This window comes from Hyaena hyaena, unplaced genomic scaffold (assembly GCF_003009895.1).
Source record: "Hyaena hyaena isolate Hyena2069 unplaced genomic scaffold, ASM300989v1 scaffold_546, whole genome shotgun sequence".
Classification (NCBI taxonomy): domain Eukaryota; kingdom Metazoa; phylum Chordata; class Mammalia; order Carnivora; family Hyaenidae; genus Hyaena; species Hyaena hyaena.
The window spans coordinates 625919-642894 of record NW_024081179.1 but is presented as its reverse complement, the minus strand read 5'-3'; the positions used below and the strand labels follow the sequence as shown (position 1 = coordinate 642894).

Genomic DNA, 16976 nt, shown 5'->3' with positions numbered 1-16976 from the left:
TTGTCCAGCGGCCTCCGCCCCAAGGCCCATGCAGAGGCAGCTGTCACGGCCGCTGCTTCGTGTGAAGCGAGGGATCACTCGCACACAGCTCGGAGTGGGCCCGGCCCTCCCGCAGCACCACGCACACCTCTCCTCCCGTGACTGCACTGCCTGTGGGAGTGGACACTCCTGTAATCCGACACGTAATAAAATCTCCCAAGGATAAAGGGACGGGGAGGGGAAAGGGTGTCCTTAATAAATACCCAGCTTTAAAAAAATCGGGTAGCCCCGGGGTGCCTGGGTGGCTCAGTCAGGTAAGCGTCCGACTCTTGATTTCGACTCAGGCCATGATCTCATGGTCTGTGGGTTTGAGCCCCTGCATCAGGCTCTGTGCTGACAGCTTCAGATTCTGTGTCTCCCTCTCTCTGCCCCTTCCCTGCTCACACTCTCTCTCTCACTCTCTCAAAAATAAATAAAAATTTAAAAAAAAATTTTAAGTTAATTCAAACAGGTCACAGCCATAAACATAGAACACACAGCTGGGAAGCCTGAGAAGAAAAGCCAGGAGAAATCCCCTGGGGACGCAGGGCAAGAGGAAGCGTTCGCGCACATGACGCCAAACGCAACCCAGAAGAGGCAGACCTCAGCCAAGTTTAAGACTCTTCTCTCCAAAAGACCCAGTGAAAAAGAGGAGACACAGAAAAGGACAGGCTGGGAGAGACGTGTGCAAACCGCACAGCCAACATCTCCCAGAGGACTGGTTTCAAGGGTGCATGGAGAGCCCCCAGCCTCACCCGTCAGAGCACCCACAGCACAATCCTAAAACGGGCAGGAGCCGTGAACAGACACTTCCCTGGAGGCACCCGAACAGCAGAGCAGCATGGGAAGAGGCGCTCACGCCACCAGCCGGCAGGGAAACGGACATTAAAATCACAAGGGGAGACCACCAGGTGCCTTCAGAATGGCGAAAATAAAAAGAGCTGCTGACACCAAATGCTGCCGCTGATGTGGGGAAACTGAGTCCTATGCACTGCTGGAGCTGCCATGCAGCAACCGAGGGAACAGTCTGAGGCAATTTCTTAGAAAACTAACCACACGCTCACCACATCACCCAGTGACTGTGCTCCTAGGCTTTTATCCCAGAGAAATGAAAACTTACATCCACACAAAGCCTGCACGTCAGTATTCTTAGTGGCTTTACGTTTAACTGCCAGCAACCGGAGACACTCCAACAGCCTTCCACAGGTGAAGGGCACCATGGGATCCAGCAAGAAGTAGTTCTGCGGCGCCTGGACAGTCAGTCAGGCGAGCGTCCAACTCGGTTTTGGCTTCAGTCATGATCTCACAGTTTGAGGGTCCGAGCCCCAAGTCAGGCTCTGGGCTGACAGTGAGGAGATTCTCTCTCCCTCTCTCTGCCCCTTCCTTGTACATGTGCATGTGTGTGCTCTCTCTCACTCTCTCTCTTCCTCTCAAAATAAATACAAGGGCACCTGGGTGGCTAAGCTAGCTGAGCAACCGACTTCGGCTCAGGTCATGATCTAGCAGTTCTTGCGGTTGAGCCCCAGGCTGGGCTCTGTGCTGACAGCTTGGAGATGGAGCCTGCTTTGCATTCTGTGTCTCCCTTTCCCTGCCCCTCCTCAACTTGTGCTCTCTCTAAAATAAATACAAGGGCACCTGGGTGGCTCAGTCGGTTAAGCGTCCAACTTCGGCTCTGGTCATGATCTCATGGTTTGTGGGTTTGAGCCCCGCGTTGGGCTTTGTGCTGACAGCTAGCTCAGAGCCTGGAGCCTCTGTTTCGGGTTCTGTGTCCCTCTCTCTCTGATCCTCCCCTGCTCACACTGTCTCTGTTTGTCTGTCTCTCTCTCTCTCAGAAAAAAATAAAAAACAGTAAAAAAAATTTTTTTAATAAATAAATAAAAACATTTTTTAAAAATTATCAAAAATGGAGGCACCTGGGTGGCTCAGTCAGTTAAGCGTCCAACTTTGGCTCAAGTCATGATCTCACTGCTCATGGGTTCGAGCCCTGCGTCGGGCTCTGTGCTAACAGCTCAGAGCCTGGACCCTGCTTCGGATTCTGTGTCTCCCTCTCTCTCTGCCCCTCCCTGCCTCAAGCTCTATCTCTGCCTCAAAAATAAACAAACATTTTTTAAAATATTACCAAAAATGTATTTGGTTTCCATAACTATTCCCCAAATGCTTTTTAAAATTCACTGCAGGGACGCCTGGGTGGCTCAGATAGTTAAGCATCTGACTCTTGGTTTTGGCTCACATCATGATCTCACTGTTTGTGAGTTCAAGCCCTGTGTCAGGCTCTGTGCTGACAGCTCAGAGCCTGGAGCCTGTCCTGGATTCTGTGTCTCCCTCTCTCCCTCTGCCCTTCCCCTGCTCACACTCTGTCTCTCTCTCTCAAAAATAAACAAACATTAAAAAAATAAGTTAAAAAAATAAAATCCACTGCAAAAAAAATGACAGTGTTGAAACAATCAGACGCCTGTCCATTATGTACAAAGACTGTCACCCAATTCTGTGGATGAGTGGAGAACTGCAAATTTAAATGAACTGCATGGTGATGTGAGTCATTGCTGGTTTAAGTAAAGAAAGTATCTGCATAAGAGTAAAAACACAAAGGCCAAATTTTTTAAAACATATGAATGTGCCACCAATTCATTACCGTGCTGGAACACAGGCCTTACCTTTTCTCTGATTACAACTGGTTTTAGAGGCCCAGCTCAATCGCAGACTCTGATAATTCGTATCTTCATCACAAACCAGAGTTCTAGTCAAACAAAAATCTATAACTGTCATTTAAAAAAAGGAATGTAAACACCATGCTAACAAGAGATAAATGTGTAATAATCACAATGCATAGTGATCAAACAGCATGAATCATGCAGCCTTTAGAATCAGTGCACATCACAGAAGCCTCTGGAAATGCACCAGCTACTCCTTACCGCCCAGGACAGAGGCTGTGGTCACATTCCTTCTTCTAAGGCCCGGGAGCCCTTGGGCACAAAGAGCATAAGCCCTGCGGACCCACAAGCCATAAGAAGAGCCCGTCTGGACTGCATGCCAAAGAGCATCAGAGGGCACAATGCGGGCAGCACAGAAGTGGCCACGATGCAGGGCTGCAGGGGCTCCCGTCCCTGGCGGGGCGGGGCGCTGCCTAATCTCTCGGGGCTTCAGTGTCCTCACCTACAGGCCGGCTGCCAGATGGCTACCTTCTCCCTGTCCTGACTGGGGCGGGGGGCGGGGGGGGGCTGGCCGGCAGGGTGCCATCTCCTCGATGCCCCTCCCAGCCCCTCCCACACCCAGCCGGCCCTCACCGCCACTGCCCTCCATAAAACCTATGCCTCATTCAGTTCACCACCAGCACCCCCCTGTGCTGGTTCCCCAGTCCCCGCAGCCTCCTCCACTGCTCCCACCCGAATTTTGGTGGCTTCAGGCCCAAGAAGCCATGTCGGTGGCATTCAGCCTCCTGGTCCCACGAACCCTCTCCTCTGATCATCCCTTCCCTCACCCTCCAGCCCCAGGTGACACCCGCGTCACGGTGACAGCAGCGCCCTCTCGGAACCTGCCTCCAGGCCTTTCCAGCATCTGTCTTGTGACCCGTCAGCTATCCGTCCGCAGCCCTGGGGACTGCACTCCCCACCTCCAATGCGCGGCCCCAGGGCCAGGGAAGGACACACCCAGCAGGCTGACTGCCCCCTTCCCATCACTGGCCACTGGATGTGAGTGGCCCTCGGGGCACCTGGCCTCTGGTCCATCAACCTGTCCACCTTCAGGGTCTTCTCCTCAAAGCTCTATGGCGTCCCCCCCATCCCATCTCCACCCCCCGTTTTCAGTCCTCCCTGGCGGCCGTGCCTCTAGCTCACCCGGGGAAGCAGAGGCAGCAGAGCGCCTCAGGAGCTCCCCCGGCCACCCGTCCTCACACTCAGCACTTCCCTGGGAGGCAGGGTAAGGCGCCCACGTGCACACGGAGGCCCGGCACCCACGTGGTGCCCCATCGCATCCCCGCACGAGGACGAGACCACATCCTCTCTCTCCCGCATCACCCCCCACACCGTCCCCATCACCCAGACACTGGGTTTCCTGTCCGTCCCGGAAAGGTGTTCTTTTGGTCGAAACACCCCCTTTGGCAACCTCCCCATTTCTCTGCTCCCCTTGACAGCAGAATGTGCTGACTTCCCGGTCTCCAATGCCTCTCTCCTCCCCTCCTTTCCTGACCTCCAGCAAAACGCCCCACAAAGCTCTGCATAACCTGGTACCCCGTGACCTCCTTGACCTCTCCCTCCAACCACTTCCTCTCCCCTCACCTGAGACAGCTCCGGGCCTCCCTGTTTCCTGCACTTGCTTTACAGACTGTGACCCTTGGTCCCTCCTACACTCTTCCCCACACACCCCCCCAGGCCGTCTCACCAACAGCGTCTGCTGTCCTTCTCCCCTACTCCCCCTCCACGTACACTCCCCCTCCACGTACTCCCCTTGATACTCCTTCACTTCACCTGCTACGTGCTCTTGTCTTATTTATCGCCTGTCTGTTACCCAGCCCTGAAGGTGGCGTGAGAATGAAGACTTCCTCCTGGTGACGATTTCCCCCAGCTCCTCGAACAATCCCTGGCACGGGGGCAAGACACCGCCACATCCCATGTGTACACGTTTCTCTGTCCAGCCATGTCGTCCCTGCTGCTCCTCAGATCCGCATCTTCCCACAGCTCGTTCCTCACTCGATTCAAGTCTCACCCAAATACTGCTTCCTCAGCGAGGTGCTCCCTCATCGCCCTAAGATCGCTCCCCCGGGGCCATAACCCTACACAGAGCGCGCGGCCCCACCTGAAGCGACCTGCACGCCTGCCTGCGTCTGCCCGCTCTCCCAGCAGAACGCGGCCGCCGGAGGCAGGGCTTCCGCGCATCATCACTGCTCTCCCGGCGCCCACAGCGGTGCCTGCCATGCGGGAGGCTTCAAACTATGAGCTAATGACTTTAGAAAATCCATTAATAAAGCCATCTCACAACGTGCTCATGGACGTGCACGCAGAGCGGCTCCAGGCCGAGCTGACACGGTGGCCCACTCGGCTTCCCTGAGTGACAGAGACGAGCCGCGCTCCGGCCCTCACCCCCCCTCCACCTGGGGGGGTCACAGACCTCCATGGGGGGCAGCCCCAGGCCCCACTGTCCACTGGGGGGGGGGGGACAGCGCCCCCGGAGGAGGAGGAAGTGGTGAACTACAAGCACAGAGAAACTGTAGGAACTACTTTTCTGAATTCTCTCTTGCAACAGCACGGGAGCTGGGGAGGAGGAGAGGGAGCGACTCCTGAAGGGGAAAGGGGCCTTCAAACACTACAGTTTACGTCGGGAGGAAAACAGAAGCATCTTACCGTACTTAACATCCGGAACTGTGACGGAGCTTTCCGCGATGTTGGTGGACAGAATAATCTATCAAACAACAACAACAAGCATCTGACATTCCTATCATGTACTGGAAACACTGGGCAAAGTCAAACTCAAGCTCAAAGATTATTTAAAAGATTCTTAATATGAATACTGGACTCAAATTTTTAAATTAACAGTTTTCCTATTTTATATAAAACACAACTGATCAAGGGTCTGGGAGGAGGGTGGGGGAGGCAATGCGGGGTGGGGGGTGCTCAGCAGCCAAACCTGTGTACCTTGCAGCTCTGCCCCATACCGGGGGGGGCCCCTCAGCCACTTTCTTACCTCCCTGTCCTCACAGATGCAATGTGGACAATAATAACGATGCCCGCCCCACAGGGCCGGTGTGAGGATCGCAGGAGCTAACAGGTGTAAAGTGCTTACAACCGAGCCTGGCGCGAAGCGCGTGTTCAACCCCCAGCACCTACGGCCCCTCAGTGCGCGCACCCAGGCACCGGGACACTACTGTGACTCAAGTCCTGGTACCCATGGCCATAATCTGCCTCCCTAGCAGCTCTGCATTCAGACAGGAAACGTGCAGTCTCACAAATGCGATTTGCCGATGGCCACACTACTACAGGTGAAGGGACCCAGGCCATCTATCTGTCCAGGGCCACAGGCATGGCCGTAACCGCTACCCCTCTTCCTGGCGTCATCCCTCTCGGGGAGCCCACAACACGGCAGGCACTTTAAGGCAACAGGTGAGAAGCCAGGCAAGGACAGCTGTCCCAGACCTGGGAATTGCTGCTTCTGGGGCCCTGGGGTCAGCGCGGGGCGACGGGCACTAGCAAGCTGACCCCAGAGGAAGGGCCAAGCCTGCAGCTGCCCTGGGGCGCCGGCCACCACTGTGGCGCCGCACGCTGGCAGGGCAGCGGGGGGTTGGGCTGGACCTGAGGCTCCTGACCAGCTCCAGCAGAGCCAGGAGGCCTGTGCTACTCCTGTCTCCAGGCACCACCGGAGGGCACGGGAATCCTCCTGAACCTAGACTGAGAATGTGGCTCTGTCCAAGGTCACAGAACAGAGCTGATGACGCCACGACAGTCCCACAACGTGAGAAACGCCAAGAAGTAAAAGCATCAAAATCCACCAGCAACGATGCCCTCAAGTCGAGGAAATAAAAACAGATCAGCCACCGACTTACAAAATAAAAGACAAAAATGAAACCACATCCGTGGCTGTCAGGCCAGCATGTGTTCGAGCGAGTCCCCACAACAGGGCACGTCGCACCAGTGCACGGAGATGCCCGCCTTCTCCCGTGGCAGAGTCTCTGTGGAAAATGTACCAGGAGCACTTGCAACCTGCCCCCCGGGTGCCTACCTTTCTGTACCCGGGAACTGGACTTAGAAACACATTATTCTGTTCTTCTAAAGTCACACTTGAATGGAGCGGGTAAACCTGTAACCTACAGAACAAAACGGCCACAAAGAGTAGATCTATGTGAGAGCACGCAGAAATGAGTAACTGTTCAGAGTTGACCAGAATCACTGAGGACAGAAACAACAATGTACCAGTAAAAACAGACCCATGCCATTTAAAACATACCTTTTGTGAACTATGTTTGTGAGAAGTTCATGCATATAGTTTATTTCACCCAGACCTGGAGAAGAAAGAAAGGGGAGGGGGAAAAAAAGATGTACTGTCTTGCTTAAAAAAAAAAAAACAAAAAAACCAACCAACCTTTAAATTAGATGATACCTTTTTCAAAAAAAGGCCGTATTTCACTTTGACTTGGCTGTCCTGTTTGCCCAATTACGTCTCAATTACAAATAAAAATGTACAATGACATTAACCACTAATAACTCAAAAATATGGGGGAAAAAGCCCACATTCTTCTGGTGTTTTCCTTCCCACAACAGTGCCTGCCTGTAAGTGTGGCATCTGAATAATTACATTTTTATTTCCCACTGATTTTTCCAAACGTTCTATAGTGAACATGTAACATTTTACAACCAAAAGAGTATTCAGAAAGTTTTGGTCACACAGATATGCTAAATTTTTTTCATTAGGTTTTAAAAAGGGCTAAGGATACATGAAACTTTCATGTGCTTTTGGTCTCAACTTGAATTACGAAGCCTGCAATGTGCTGCCCTGTGCCCTCCGAAGAGGTGTGGGAGTCCTAACTACCGCGCCTGAGCACGGGGCTTTGTCTGCAAACAGCGTCACTGCGGACATAACGAGCTAAGGTAAGGACAGACTGGGGTGGACGGGACCTCACTCCATAGGACTGGTGTCCCCATGAGAGGAAGGGAGAGGCCCAGACACACGGAGAGGGCGCCACATTAACAAGGGAGGCAGAGACGGGAGGGACGCAGCCACAAGCCAAGGAATGTGGCGGATGGATGGCCTGCGGCTGCCGGAAGCCGGCAGTCAAGGGAGGGTTGTACCTGGAACCCCAGAGGGAGCAAAGACCTGCTCACGCCTCTATCTTGAACTCCTGGCCTCCAGAGCAGTGAGAGAATAAATTCCTACTGTGTTAAGCCTGACACTTGGTAGCACTCTGTTACAGCAGCCCAAGGAAGCTAACACAGAACCGCTCCCAAAGATCAATAAAGAAATAAACATCTATCACACCTGCATTCACATAAACACGTAACAGAAAGAAGACACAGTAGGGGCGCCTGGGTGGCTTAGTCGGTTGAGCGTCCGACTTTCGCTTGGGTCATGATCTCGCGGTTCGTGGGTTCGAGCCCCGCATCGGGCTCTGTGCTGACTGCCAGCTCAGAGCCTGGAGCCTGTTTCAGTCTGTGACTCCCTCTCTCTCTAAACCTCCCCTGCTCACGCTGTTTCTCTCTCTCTTCTAGAAATAAATAAAAATATTTAAAAAAAAAAAAAAAAGAAAGAAGACACAGTAAACTGCAAAATACCATTTATAAATATTTTCTACAGACAATGCTTGACAGAAGGTATCTATCTCACTATTAGGTATTCCTGAGCCAGTGCCCCTATGGCTCTGCTCTGGCCATACTTTTCCTTAATGTGCTATTACACACACAGCAGCCTTTGATAAACATGTATTGGGGTAACTGCAAGTCCACCCACTGTCAGCTAATGCTTGTTTCCTGGATACAAAACTCCTCCACTGCAACATAAGCAAAACATAATCAAAGTTGTAAACTTAAATGTTGCATCCCCAAAATTAAGTAAGTTACTTTAATTCAGGCTTTTTGTTCTCCAAATCTACTAGCACAAACACCTGTATGCTATCTTTTCCTTCCAACAACAAAAAAGACAGGAATTATCATCATAATGTTTCACTGACTTTGGCTCAGGTCATGATCTCTTGGTTAGTGAGTTCGAGCCCTTCATCGGGCTCTGTGCTGACAGCTCAGAGCCTGGAGCTGCTTCAGATTCTGTGTCTCCCTCTCTCTCTCAGTCCCTCCCCTACTCACGCTCTGTTTCTGTCTCAAAAATAAATAAACATTAATTTTTTTTTTTTAATTTTTTTTTTTTAATGTTTTTATTTACTTCTAGGAGAGAGAGAGACAGCGTGAGCAGGGGAGGGTCAGAGAGAGAGGGAGTCACAGACTGAAACAGGCTCCAGGCTCTGAGCTGGCAGTCAGCACAGAGCCCGACGCGGGGCCCGAACCCACGAACCGCGAGATCATGACCTAAGCGAAAGTCGGACGCCCAACCGACTAAGCCACCCAGGCGCCCCTAAACATTAATTTTTTTAAACATTTTGAGAAAGTACAATTTACCACAAATTAATCTTTTTTCAGGTAGTCAAAAGACCGATTTCCCCACAAATCAAAACCACACTGAGATACCACCTCACGCCAGCCAGAGTGGCTAAAATGAGCAAATCAGAGAACTCTAGATGCTGGCGAGGATGTGGAGAAACGGGCGCCCTCCTACACTGTTGGTGGGAATGTAAACTGGTGCAGCCCCTCTGGAAAACAGTGTTGAGGTTCCTCAGGAAACTAACAATAGAACTCCCCTATGACCCAGCAATAGCACTGCTAGGAATTTACCCAAGGGATACAGGGGTGCTGATGCACAGGGGCACATGTACCCCAATGTTCATAGCAGCACTCTCCACAATAGCTAAAACATGGAAAGAGCCTAAGTGTCCATCAACAGATGAACGGATCAAGAAGATGTGGTTTATCTATACAATGGAATACTACATGGCAATGAGAAACAATGAAATCTGGCCTGTGTAGCAACATGGATGGACCTTGAGGGTGTTATGCTGAGCGAAATAAGTCAGGCAGAGAAGGACAGATACCGTATGTTTGCACGTACAGGAGGATTAGGAGGAACTTGACGGAGGAACAAGGGGGAGAAGAAGGGAGGAAATGGTGGGGGAGACGGAGGGAGGCAAACCATGAGAGACTCTTGAATGCTGACAAAAACTGAGGACTGATGTGTGGGGGGGAGGGGGGATGGGCATGGAGGAGGGCACTTGTGGGGATGAGCACTGAGTGTTATGTGGAAACTAATTTGACAATAAACTATTTGTAAAAAAAAAAAAAAAAAAAAGACCGATTTCCCCAAATACTGAGAAAAGGACACAAAGACTTTTCCGATGACTGTCATGCTGTCACACTAACAACACTATCATTAAGTAGCCTTTAAGTGTACACTGACAGCAATTACCTCACATTTACAACCATATACGTGAAATAGCAAATTTAACAAAGCCAATTACTTTATTGAAAATTTGGAAGCAGATAAAACTGCCTTTAAAAAGTTAAACTCTAAAAAAATAAATAAAATTAAATTAAAAATTAAACTCTTAAGACACCTGGGTGGCTAGTCTGTTAAGTGTCAAAATCAACTCTTGATTTCAGCTTATGTCATGATCTCAGTTTGTGGGTTCAAGTCTGTACTGACAGTGCAAGGTTTTCTTAAGATTCTCGATCTCCCTCTCTCTCTGCCCCTCCCCTGCTCATGCTCTGTGTCTCTCTGTCTCAAAAGAAGTAAATAACCTTTAAAAAAAAAAAAAAAAAAAAAAAAAGGAGTAGAGCATCTGGGTGTCTCACTCAGTTGAGCATCCAACTTGAGCTCAGGCATGATCTCAGAGTTTGTGGGTTCGAGCCCCGCGTCAGGCTGTGTGCTAACAGTTCAGAGCCTGGAGCCTGCTTCGGATTCTATGTCTCCCTCTGTCTCTGCTCCTCCCCTGCGCTTGCTCGCGCTCTCTCTCTCTCAAAAATAAATATTTTTAAAAAAGGATGGAAGCCTACAAAAGTAGAAGCAGAATTTTCAAAACTTAAAAAAAATTAAACTCTTCATGATCATTTTAGCAATACAAAGGTTACAATAAGAGATCAAACTGAAAATCATATTTGTTCATATTTGTTCATTTTTCACAAAATGGGCTAGACACAAACACAGCCTCCACCCAGGACACTATGATTTCAGGTCACAAGCGTGAAACTCACCTGGCAAAAACACCAACACGCTGCTGCGCTCCAGCACGAGCTGGGTGCCCCACCTGGCTTTGTTCCTGTTACAAACATGAGCGCACAGACGTTAATCCAGGCACAAGTAGCCATCACTGGTCCAAAACCTGAACAGTCCAGGCTTCTGATCGTGAAAGTCTCTTACAGATGATCCAGTGTGTTCTTTCTTGTATGTAAGGAAACACAGAGGCCCCGGGACATGGCCCCACAGTCACTGGGGGACCCCACGACTCTTGACTCCCATAAAACTCACATGCCAAATTTTCCCTTGAAATTTAGTTACTATAATCCAGAATCTCAAAATACAACACTTTTAAAATAACTACAAGTAGGGGCGCCTGGGTGGCTCAGTTGGTTAAGCGTCCGACTTCAGCTCAGGTCAGGATCTCACGGCTCATGGGTTTGAGCCCCACATCGGGCTCTGTGCTGACAGCTCAGAGGCTGGAGCTGCTTCAGATTCTGTGTCTCCCTCTCTCTCTCTCTGCCCCTCCCCTGCTCATGCTCTGTCTCTCTGTTTCTCAAAAATAAATAAATGTTTAAAAGTTTTTTTAATAAATAAATAAAATAATAATAAAATAATTACAAGCAAAACTTAAACTCAAAGCATCAGCTGGCCTTCCCACTCCTGTCAAAATACGTCCTTGGTGTGAGAGGATCGCTGCGGTCTCCGCACACCGGGAGCTCTCCTCGCATGGCAGGCAGCCCGGCCCCAAGACAAACATGGGCCCTGCTCTCTGTGGAGACCACGCTCTAGCTGGAGAGACAGACGGTGCCTTCGGTTTAGCAGCAAGACACCGTCAGGGGCAGAAGGGGGCCAAGAGACACAGTGCTGGAGCCACAAGCTCACCCCACGCCCCTTCCCCTTCCCCGCGGGCACTGGTCCCAGGCGCGGCCCGGACTGCTGCTGACCGGCTCTTCCAGGGATTAACAAAGACTAGGGTGAAAACTAGTAAGACAGAGAAAGTAAAACAACAACAACAAAAAATCAACAAAACTCAAACTCAGGACTTTAAAAAGATCAATGAAATGGACAAATCTTTAGCTTTTTGACCAAAAGAAAAAGAGAGAAGATTGAAAATACTAGAATGAGAAATGAAAGGGAAGCCTGGGTGACTCCGTCAGTTGAGTGTCCTACTCTTGACTCTGGCTCGACTGTGATCACACAGTCATGGGTTCAAGCCCTGCGTTGGGCTCTGTGCTGACCGTGTGGAGCCTGCTTGGGGTTCTCTGTCTCCATCTCTCTCTCTGCCCCTCCCCAGTTCACACATGCGCTCGCTCGCTTGCTCTCTCTCAAAATAAGTAAACGTTTTAAAAATGAAAGAAAGGACATTACTACTGACTTTATAGAAATAAAAAGACTACAAAGAAACACTACGGATGACTGTATGCCAACAAAGTAGATAGCGGACGGGAGACGGACATATTCCTAAAAAGACACTGAAACTTGCCCAAGAAAAAAACTCTGGGGTTGCCTGGGTGGCTCAGTCAGTTAAGAGTCCAACTTTGGCTCAGGTCATGATCTCACTACTCAGGGGTTCAAGCACTGCATCAGGCTCTGTGCTGACAGCTCGGAGCCTGGAGCCTGCTTCAGATTCTGTCTCCCTCTCTCTCTCTGCCCCTCCCCTGCTCATGCTCTGTCTCTGTCTCTCTCAAAAATGAATGAACATTAAAAAATTTTTAAAGTAATCATACCAGAACTAATAAATGACTTCAGCAAAGCTGCAGGATAAAAGATCAATATACAAAAATCAATTGTTAGGGGCGCCTGGGTGGCTTAGTCGGTTGAGCGTCCGACTTTCGCTTAGGTCATGATCTCACAGTTCGTGGGTTCGAGCCCCACGTCGGGCTCTGTGCTGACTGCCAGCTCGGAGCCTGGAGCCTGTTTCAGTCTGTGACTCCCTCTCTCTCTGACCCTTCCCTGCTCTCACTGTCTCTCTCTCTCTCCTAGAAATAAATAAAAATATTAAAAAAAAAAAATCAATTGTTATTTTGATACACTTGTAATGAACTATCCAAAAATGAAATTAAGAAAATAATTTCATTCACAATAACATCAAAAAAAAAAAACCATGGGAATATGTCTAGCAAGATAATGCAAAACTTATATTTTGAAAATTACTAAGCATTGTTGAAAATGATTTTTAAGAATCTAAAGAAACAGAGAAATATATCATGCTGGAAGACTTCATACGGTAACAGCTAAGATGGTAATGTTCCCCAGATCCACAGACTCCACACAATCCCTTTCAGAGTCCCGGGTTCTCTGTAGAGATTGACAAGCTGATTCTAAAAGTTCACATGGGAGTTCAATGGACACGGAACAGCCAAAATAATTGTGAGTAAGAATGAAGTTAGGAAGATTTCATACTTCTAATTTCAAAATTACTTCAAAACAGTGGTAATCAAGGTAGTGTGGTGCTAGCCCAAAGACAGACACAGAGACAACAGAAGAGAATTTAGAGTCCAGAAATAAACCCATACACACGTCTGCGGCCAACTCATCTTCAAGAAGGCAGCCAACACACAAGGGGGACAGAGAGCCTTTCAGCCAACAGTGCGGGGCCAGGGACTGGCGCACACGCTCCGCAAGGAAGCTGGACTCTCACTGTAAAACTCAACGCAGAGACCTAAGACCTAAATGAAAAAACCCGAACTGTAACACCCTTAGAAGAAAACACAGAGGAAAATCTTGATAAGCCTGAACTCGGCAATGTATTGTTGACAATGACATCAAAACCATGAGCGACAAAAGAAACACTGAACAAATCAGACTTTACCAAAATTAACAGCTTTTGTGCTTCAAGAAACACCAGCAAGAAAGTAAAAAGACAGTCTTCAGGATGCGAGAAGATATTTGCAAATCATGTTCCTGGTTAAGGGCTTGTCTCTTAATTAATCAGAACCCTTCTGATTAATAATAAAAAAACAAATAATCTAATTAAAATCAAAGGATGTATGCCTCTAAATATAAATACACACACCTTTAAAGAGGACATACAAATGTCCAATAAGATCATAAAACGATGTTCAACATCATCAGTCACGAGGAAAAAGTCAAAACCACGACGTGACACTACTTCACACACACCAGGATGGCTGGAATCAAAGGTCACACACCAACCAGCGCTGGCAAGGACAGAGCAAAGCTGGGACCCTCGTGAGCTGCCGGTGGGAACTGCAGGTGGTACAGTGCTCTGGACACGGGTCCGGCAGCTCCTCACCTGGTTAAACGCACAGAGTTACTGTATGAGCCGGCAATTCCACTCCTAGCTACATACCCAAGAAAAATGAAAACACATGTCCACACAAGTAGCTGTACATGAACGTTCATGGTGGCATTATTCACAAAAGCCGAAAGAAGAAAGAGAAGCTAAGTTGCCATCAGTACATGAGTGGCATTGCCGGGCCCTGCAAGTGGGAATGACTTCGGTCGCAGGAAGGCAGAAAGCCCTGATGCGCGCTGCCACACGGAGGAGGCCATGAAAACTCTCAGTGAGTGAGAGAGGCCAGTCGCCAAAGAGCACATCCTTTAGGATTCCACGTACATGGAAGTCAAAACAGGGACACCTATAGGGACAAGGAGATGATCAGTGGTTGCTCAGGGCCAGGGGCGAAGGGGAAGGGTGAGGAAGAGAGTGAAAGGGTCAGGGTTTCTCTCTAAGGCGATGAAGATACTCTGAAATGGGCTAGGTAACAGTGGCACATACATGGGACTATTGTAAAAGCTATTAAATTGTAAAGCTTAAAGGAGTGAATCATATGTTATGTAAACTATCTCGATAAAGTCATTTTGAAAATGAGGGGGGAAAGGAAGCTGAACAGAAAGAGGCAAATAGGAAGTTCCCTGTTAGGCACAAAGCTAACAAACAGGTGGAAATCAGGGAAAATTTTCTGACGATAACAAGTATCAGAAGACCATGCAAGGGAAAAGTGGCCTACGGGCCTTCCATAAAGATACGGTAACTACAACCACAAAATCATAAGCCTTTCTAACTACCGAGAAAGAATTTTATAAAGAGAAAAGAAAAGGCCACATAGTACGTGTGACACATCTGAGACGAAACACATCAGTCCCGTCAGTAAGGATGACAGCTGAACTCAGTAAGCCAGAGATTTTCAAATGGCTACACAGGAACCCCAACTCTGCGACCTGCACAAGGCGCGCCTGAACACAAGCCATCCAGAAAAGAGTGACAGTAAAGGAACAGCAGAGATTTTAGAGGCCAAGACAGAAAGAAAGCAGGGACTGCGATCTCGAAACGTGCCAACATGGAATTCGGGCCCCACAGCATTATGCACGACAGAGCAGGGCACAGAGAGAATGCTGAACACACAGGTGTAGGTGACGTCTGTCAAGAGCTACGTGCCCACACACAGAGCAGCCGAGCCCAGAACTCTCGCAAGCCCAGAGGCTGGTGGGCACGCCGAGCAGCAGGGCCTCCCCCCATCGCTGCGGGAACGCAACAGGGCGCAGCGACTCTGGAGGGCACTTGGGTGGCTTCTTACAAAACTACGATCAGCGATCCTGCTCCTTGGTTCTGCCCGAAGGAGCTGAAAACTTATGTCCACACGAAGGCCTGCACGCTCGTGTTTACAGCAGCTTCCTTCAGAACCGCCCAAACTTGGACGCCGCCAAGATGACCTTCAGCAGGGGAAGGGGTACACACACTGCGGGCCTCCGGACGAGGGAGTGCTGTGCAGCGCTACGAAGATGGGCTTCGAGCCAGGAGACGACGTGGGGGAAACTGAAATGAGCACTGCTAGGTGAAAGAGACCGATCCGAAAGAATGTGTAGGTGTATGACCCCAGCTACAGGACATTCTGGAAGAGACAACACCGGAGGGTGGGAAATCATGCACAATTGCCATGGGTTACAGGGGAGGGAGGGAGGGAGGAACAGGCAGAAGAACAGAGGGGATCTCAGAGTGGGACGCTACCATGGTGGATACACGTCATCACACGCTTGCCGAAACCCGTCAAACGTGCCCCAACAGTGAAGCCACACTGTGGACTTGGGGTGACGATGTGGCAATGATGACAAATGTACTGCTCCAGGGCAAGATGCCGCCAGTAGGGGGCACTGTGCCTATGTCGAGCACATAGGAACTCTGTACTTTCTCCTCAAGGTTGCTGTGAACCTAAAATTGCTCTAAAAAACAAAGTCTATTTAAAAGGAAAAAAAAAATCCCTAAGGGCACCTGGGTGGCTCAGTCGGTTAAGTGTCCGACTCGATTTTGGCTCAGGTCATGGTAATGAGTGGAGCCCCGTGTCAGGCTCTGTGCAGAGCATGGAGCCTGCTTAAGATTGTCTCCTTTTCTCCCCCGTCCCTCTTCCCTGCTTGTGCGCACACTTTCTCAAATTAAAAAAAAAAAAAAATCAAAGCCAGAAATAAATCTTTTAAAATAGAGAAGACAGACAAAAATATGAAGGAGCTCGGAAACAGAGCTGAAATCACACACAACTGCACGCGGGCTGGAGGGGACGGGACCGGGTAGCAACCCCCTCATCCTCGGGTCGTGTTGAAGGCTGTCAGACCACGAGTGACTTCACAGATCTTTACACTTCGCAACTAACAGTGAAAGGAGAGAGGCACGGGCGTGCGGGTCGGGCCCCGATGGACGGGCGGCCCACAGGCACATTCTCGATGCCGCGAGGAGGTGGACGCTCCAACCTTAGGGTCTGTTGTTCCAACATATGAATTGTATTCGTGTGCTGAAGCGAAATGAATACAGAAAGGGCTATAACATACTATAATATGTTTTATATCACAGACTCCAACCCCCACTTACAACCTGAAGTTGTTCCTAAGGGAAAATATGTTCCAGGTTTCAAAGGCCCAGCTAAACAATGAGCAAATGGATGACCAATGAGCCTCAGTGTTGGGGGCATATCTTCCGTTTTTAAAAAATTTTCTTTAATGTTTATTTTTGAGAGAGAGAGAAAGAGAGAGAGACCAACCGACTGAGCATGAGCAGGGGAGGGTCAGAAAAAGAGGGAGACACAGATTCTGAAGCAGCTCCAGGCTCCGAGCTATCAGCACAGAGCCCGACTCGGGGCTTGAACCGACAAGCTGCGAGATCATGACCTGAGCCGACATCAGATGTTTAACCAACTGAGCGCCCCCCCCGCCCCCCCTGCAGGCGCCCCTCATATCTTCCTAAC

The 16976-nt window shown here is 49.5% G+C and overlaps 1 protein-coding gene across 1 annotated transcript in view; it reads right to left on the bottom strand.

Moving 5' to 3' along the window:
• The window catches only part of TDRD9 (tudor domain containing 9), a 104912-nt gene that overhangs the window by 50670 nt on the left and 37266 nt on the right, over nt 1–16976 (bottom strand). Inside the window, exons 9-13 of the mRNA XM_039255783.1 lie at nt 10794–10858; nt 6952–7006; nt 6727–6811; nt 5355–5412; nt 2673–2777 (exon numbers count right to left, since the gene is read on the bottom strand). Coding sequence (XP_039111714.1) covers nt 2673–2777; nt 5355–5412; nt 6727–6811; nt 6952–7006; nt 10794–10858 — 368 coding nt within the window. The remainder of the gene's footprint in view (nt 1–2672; nt 2778–5354; nt 5413–6726; nt 6812–6951; nt 7007–10793; nt 10859–16976) is intronic.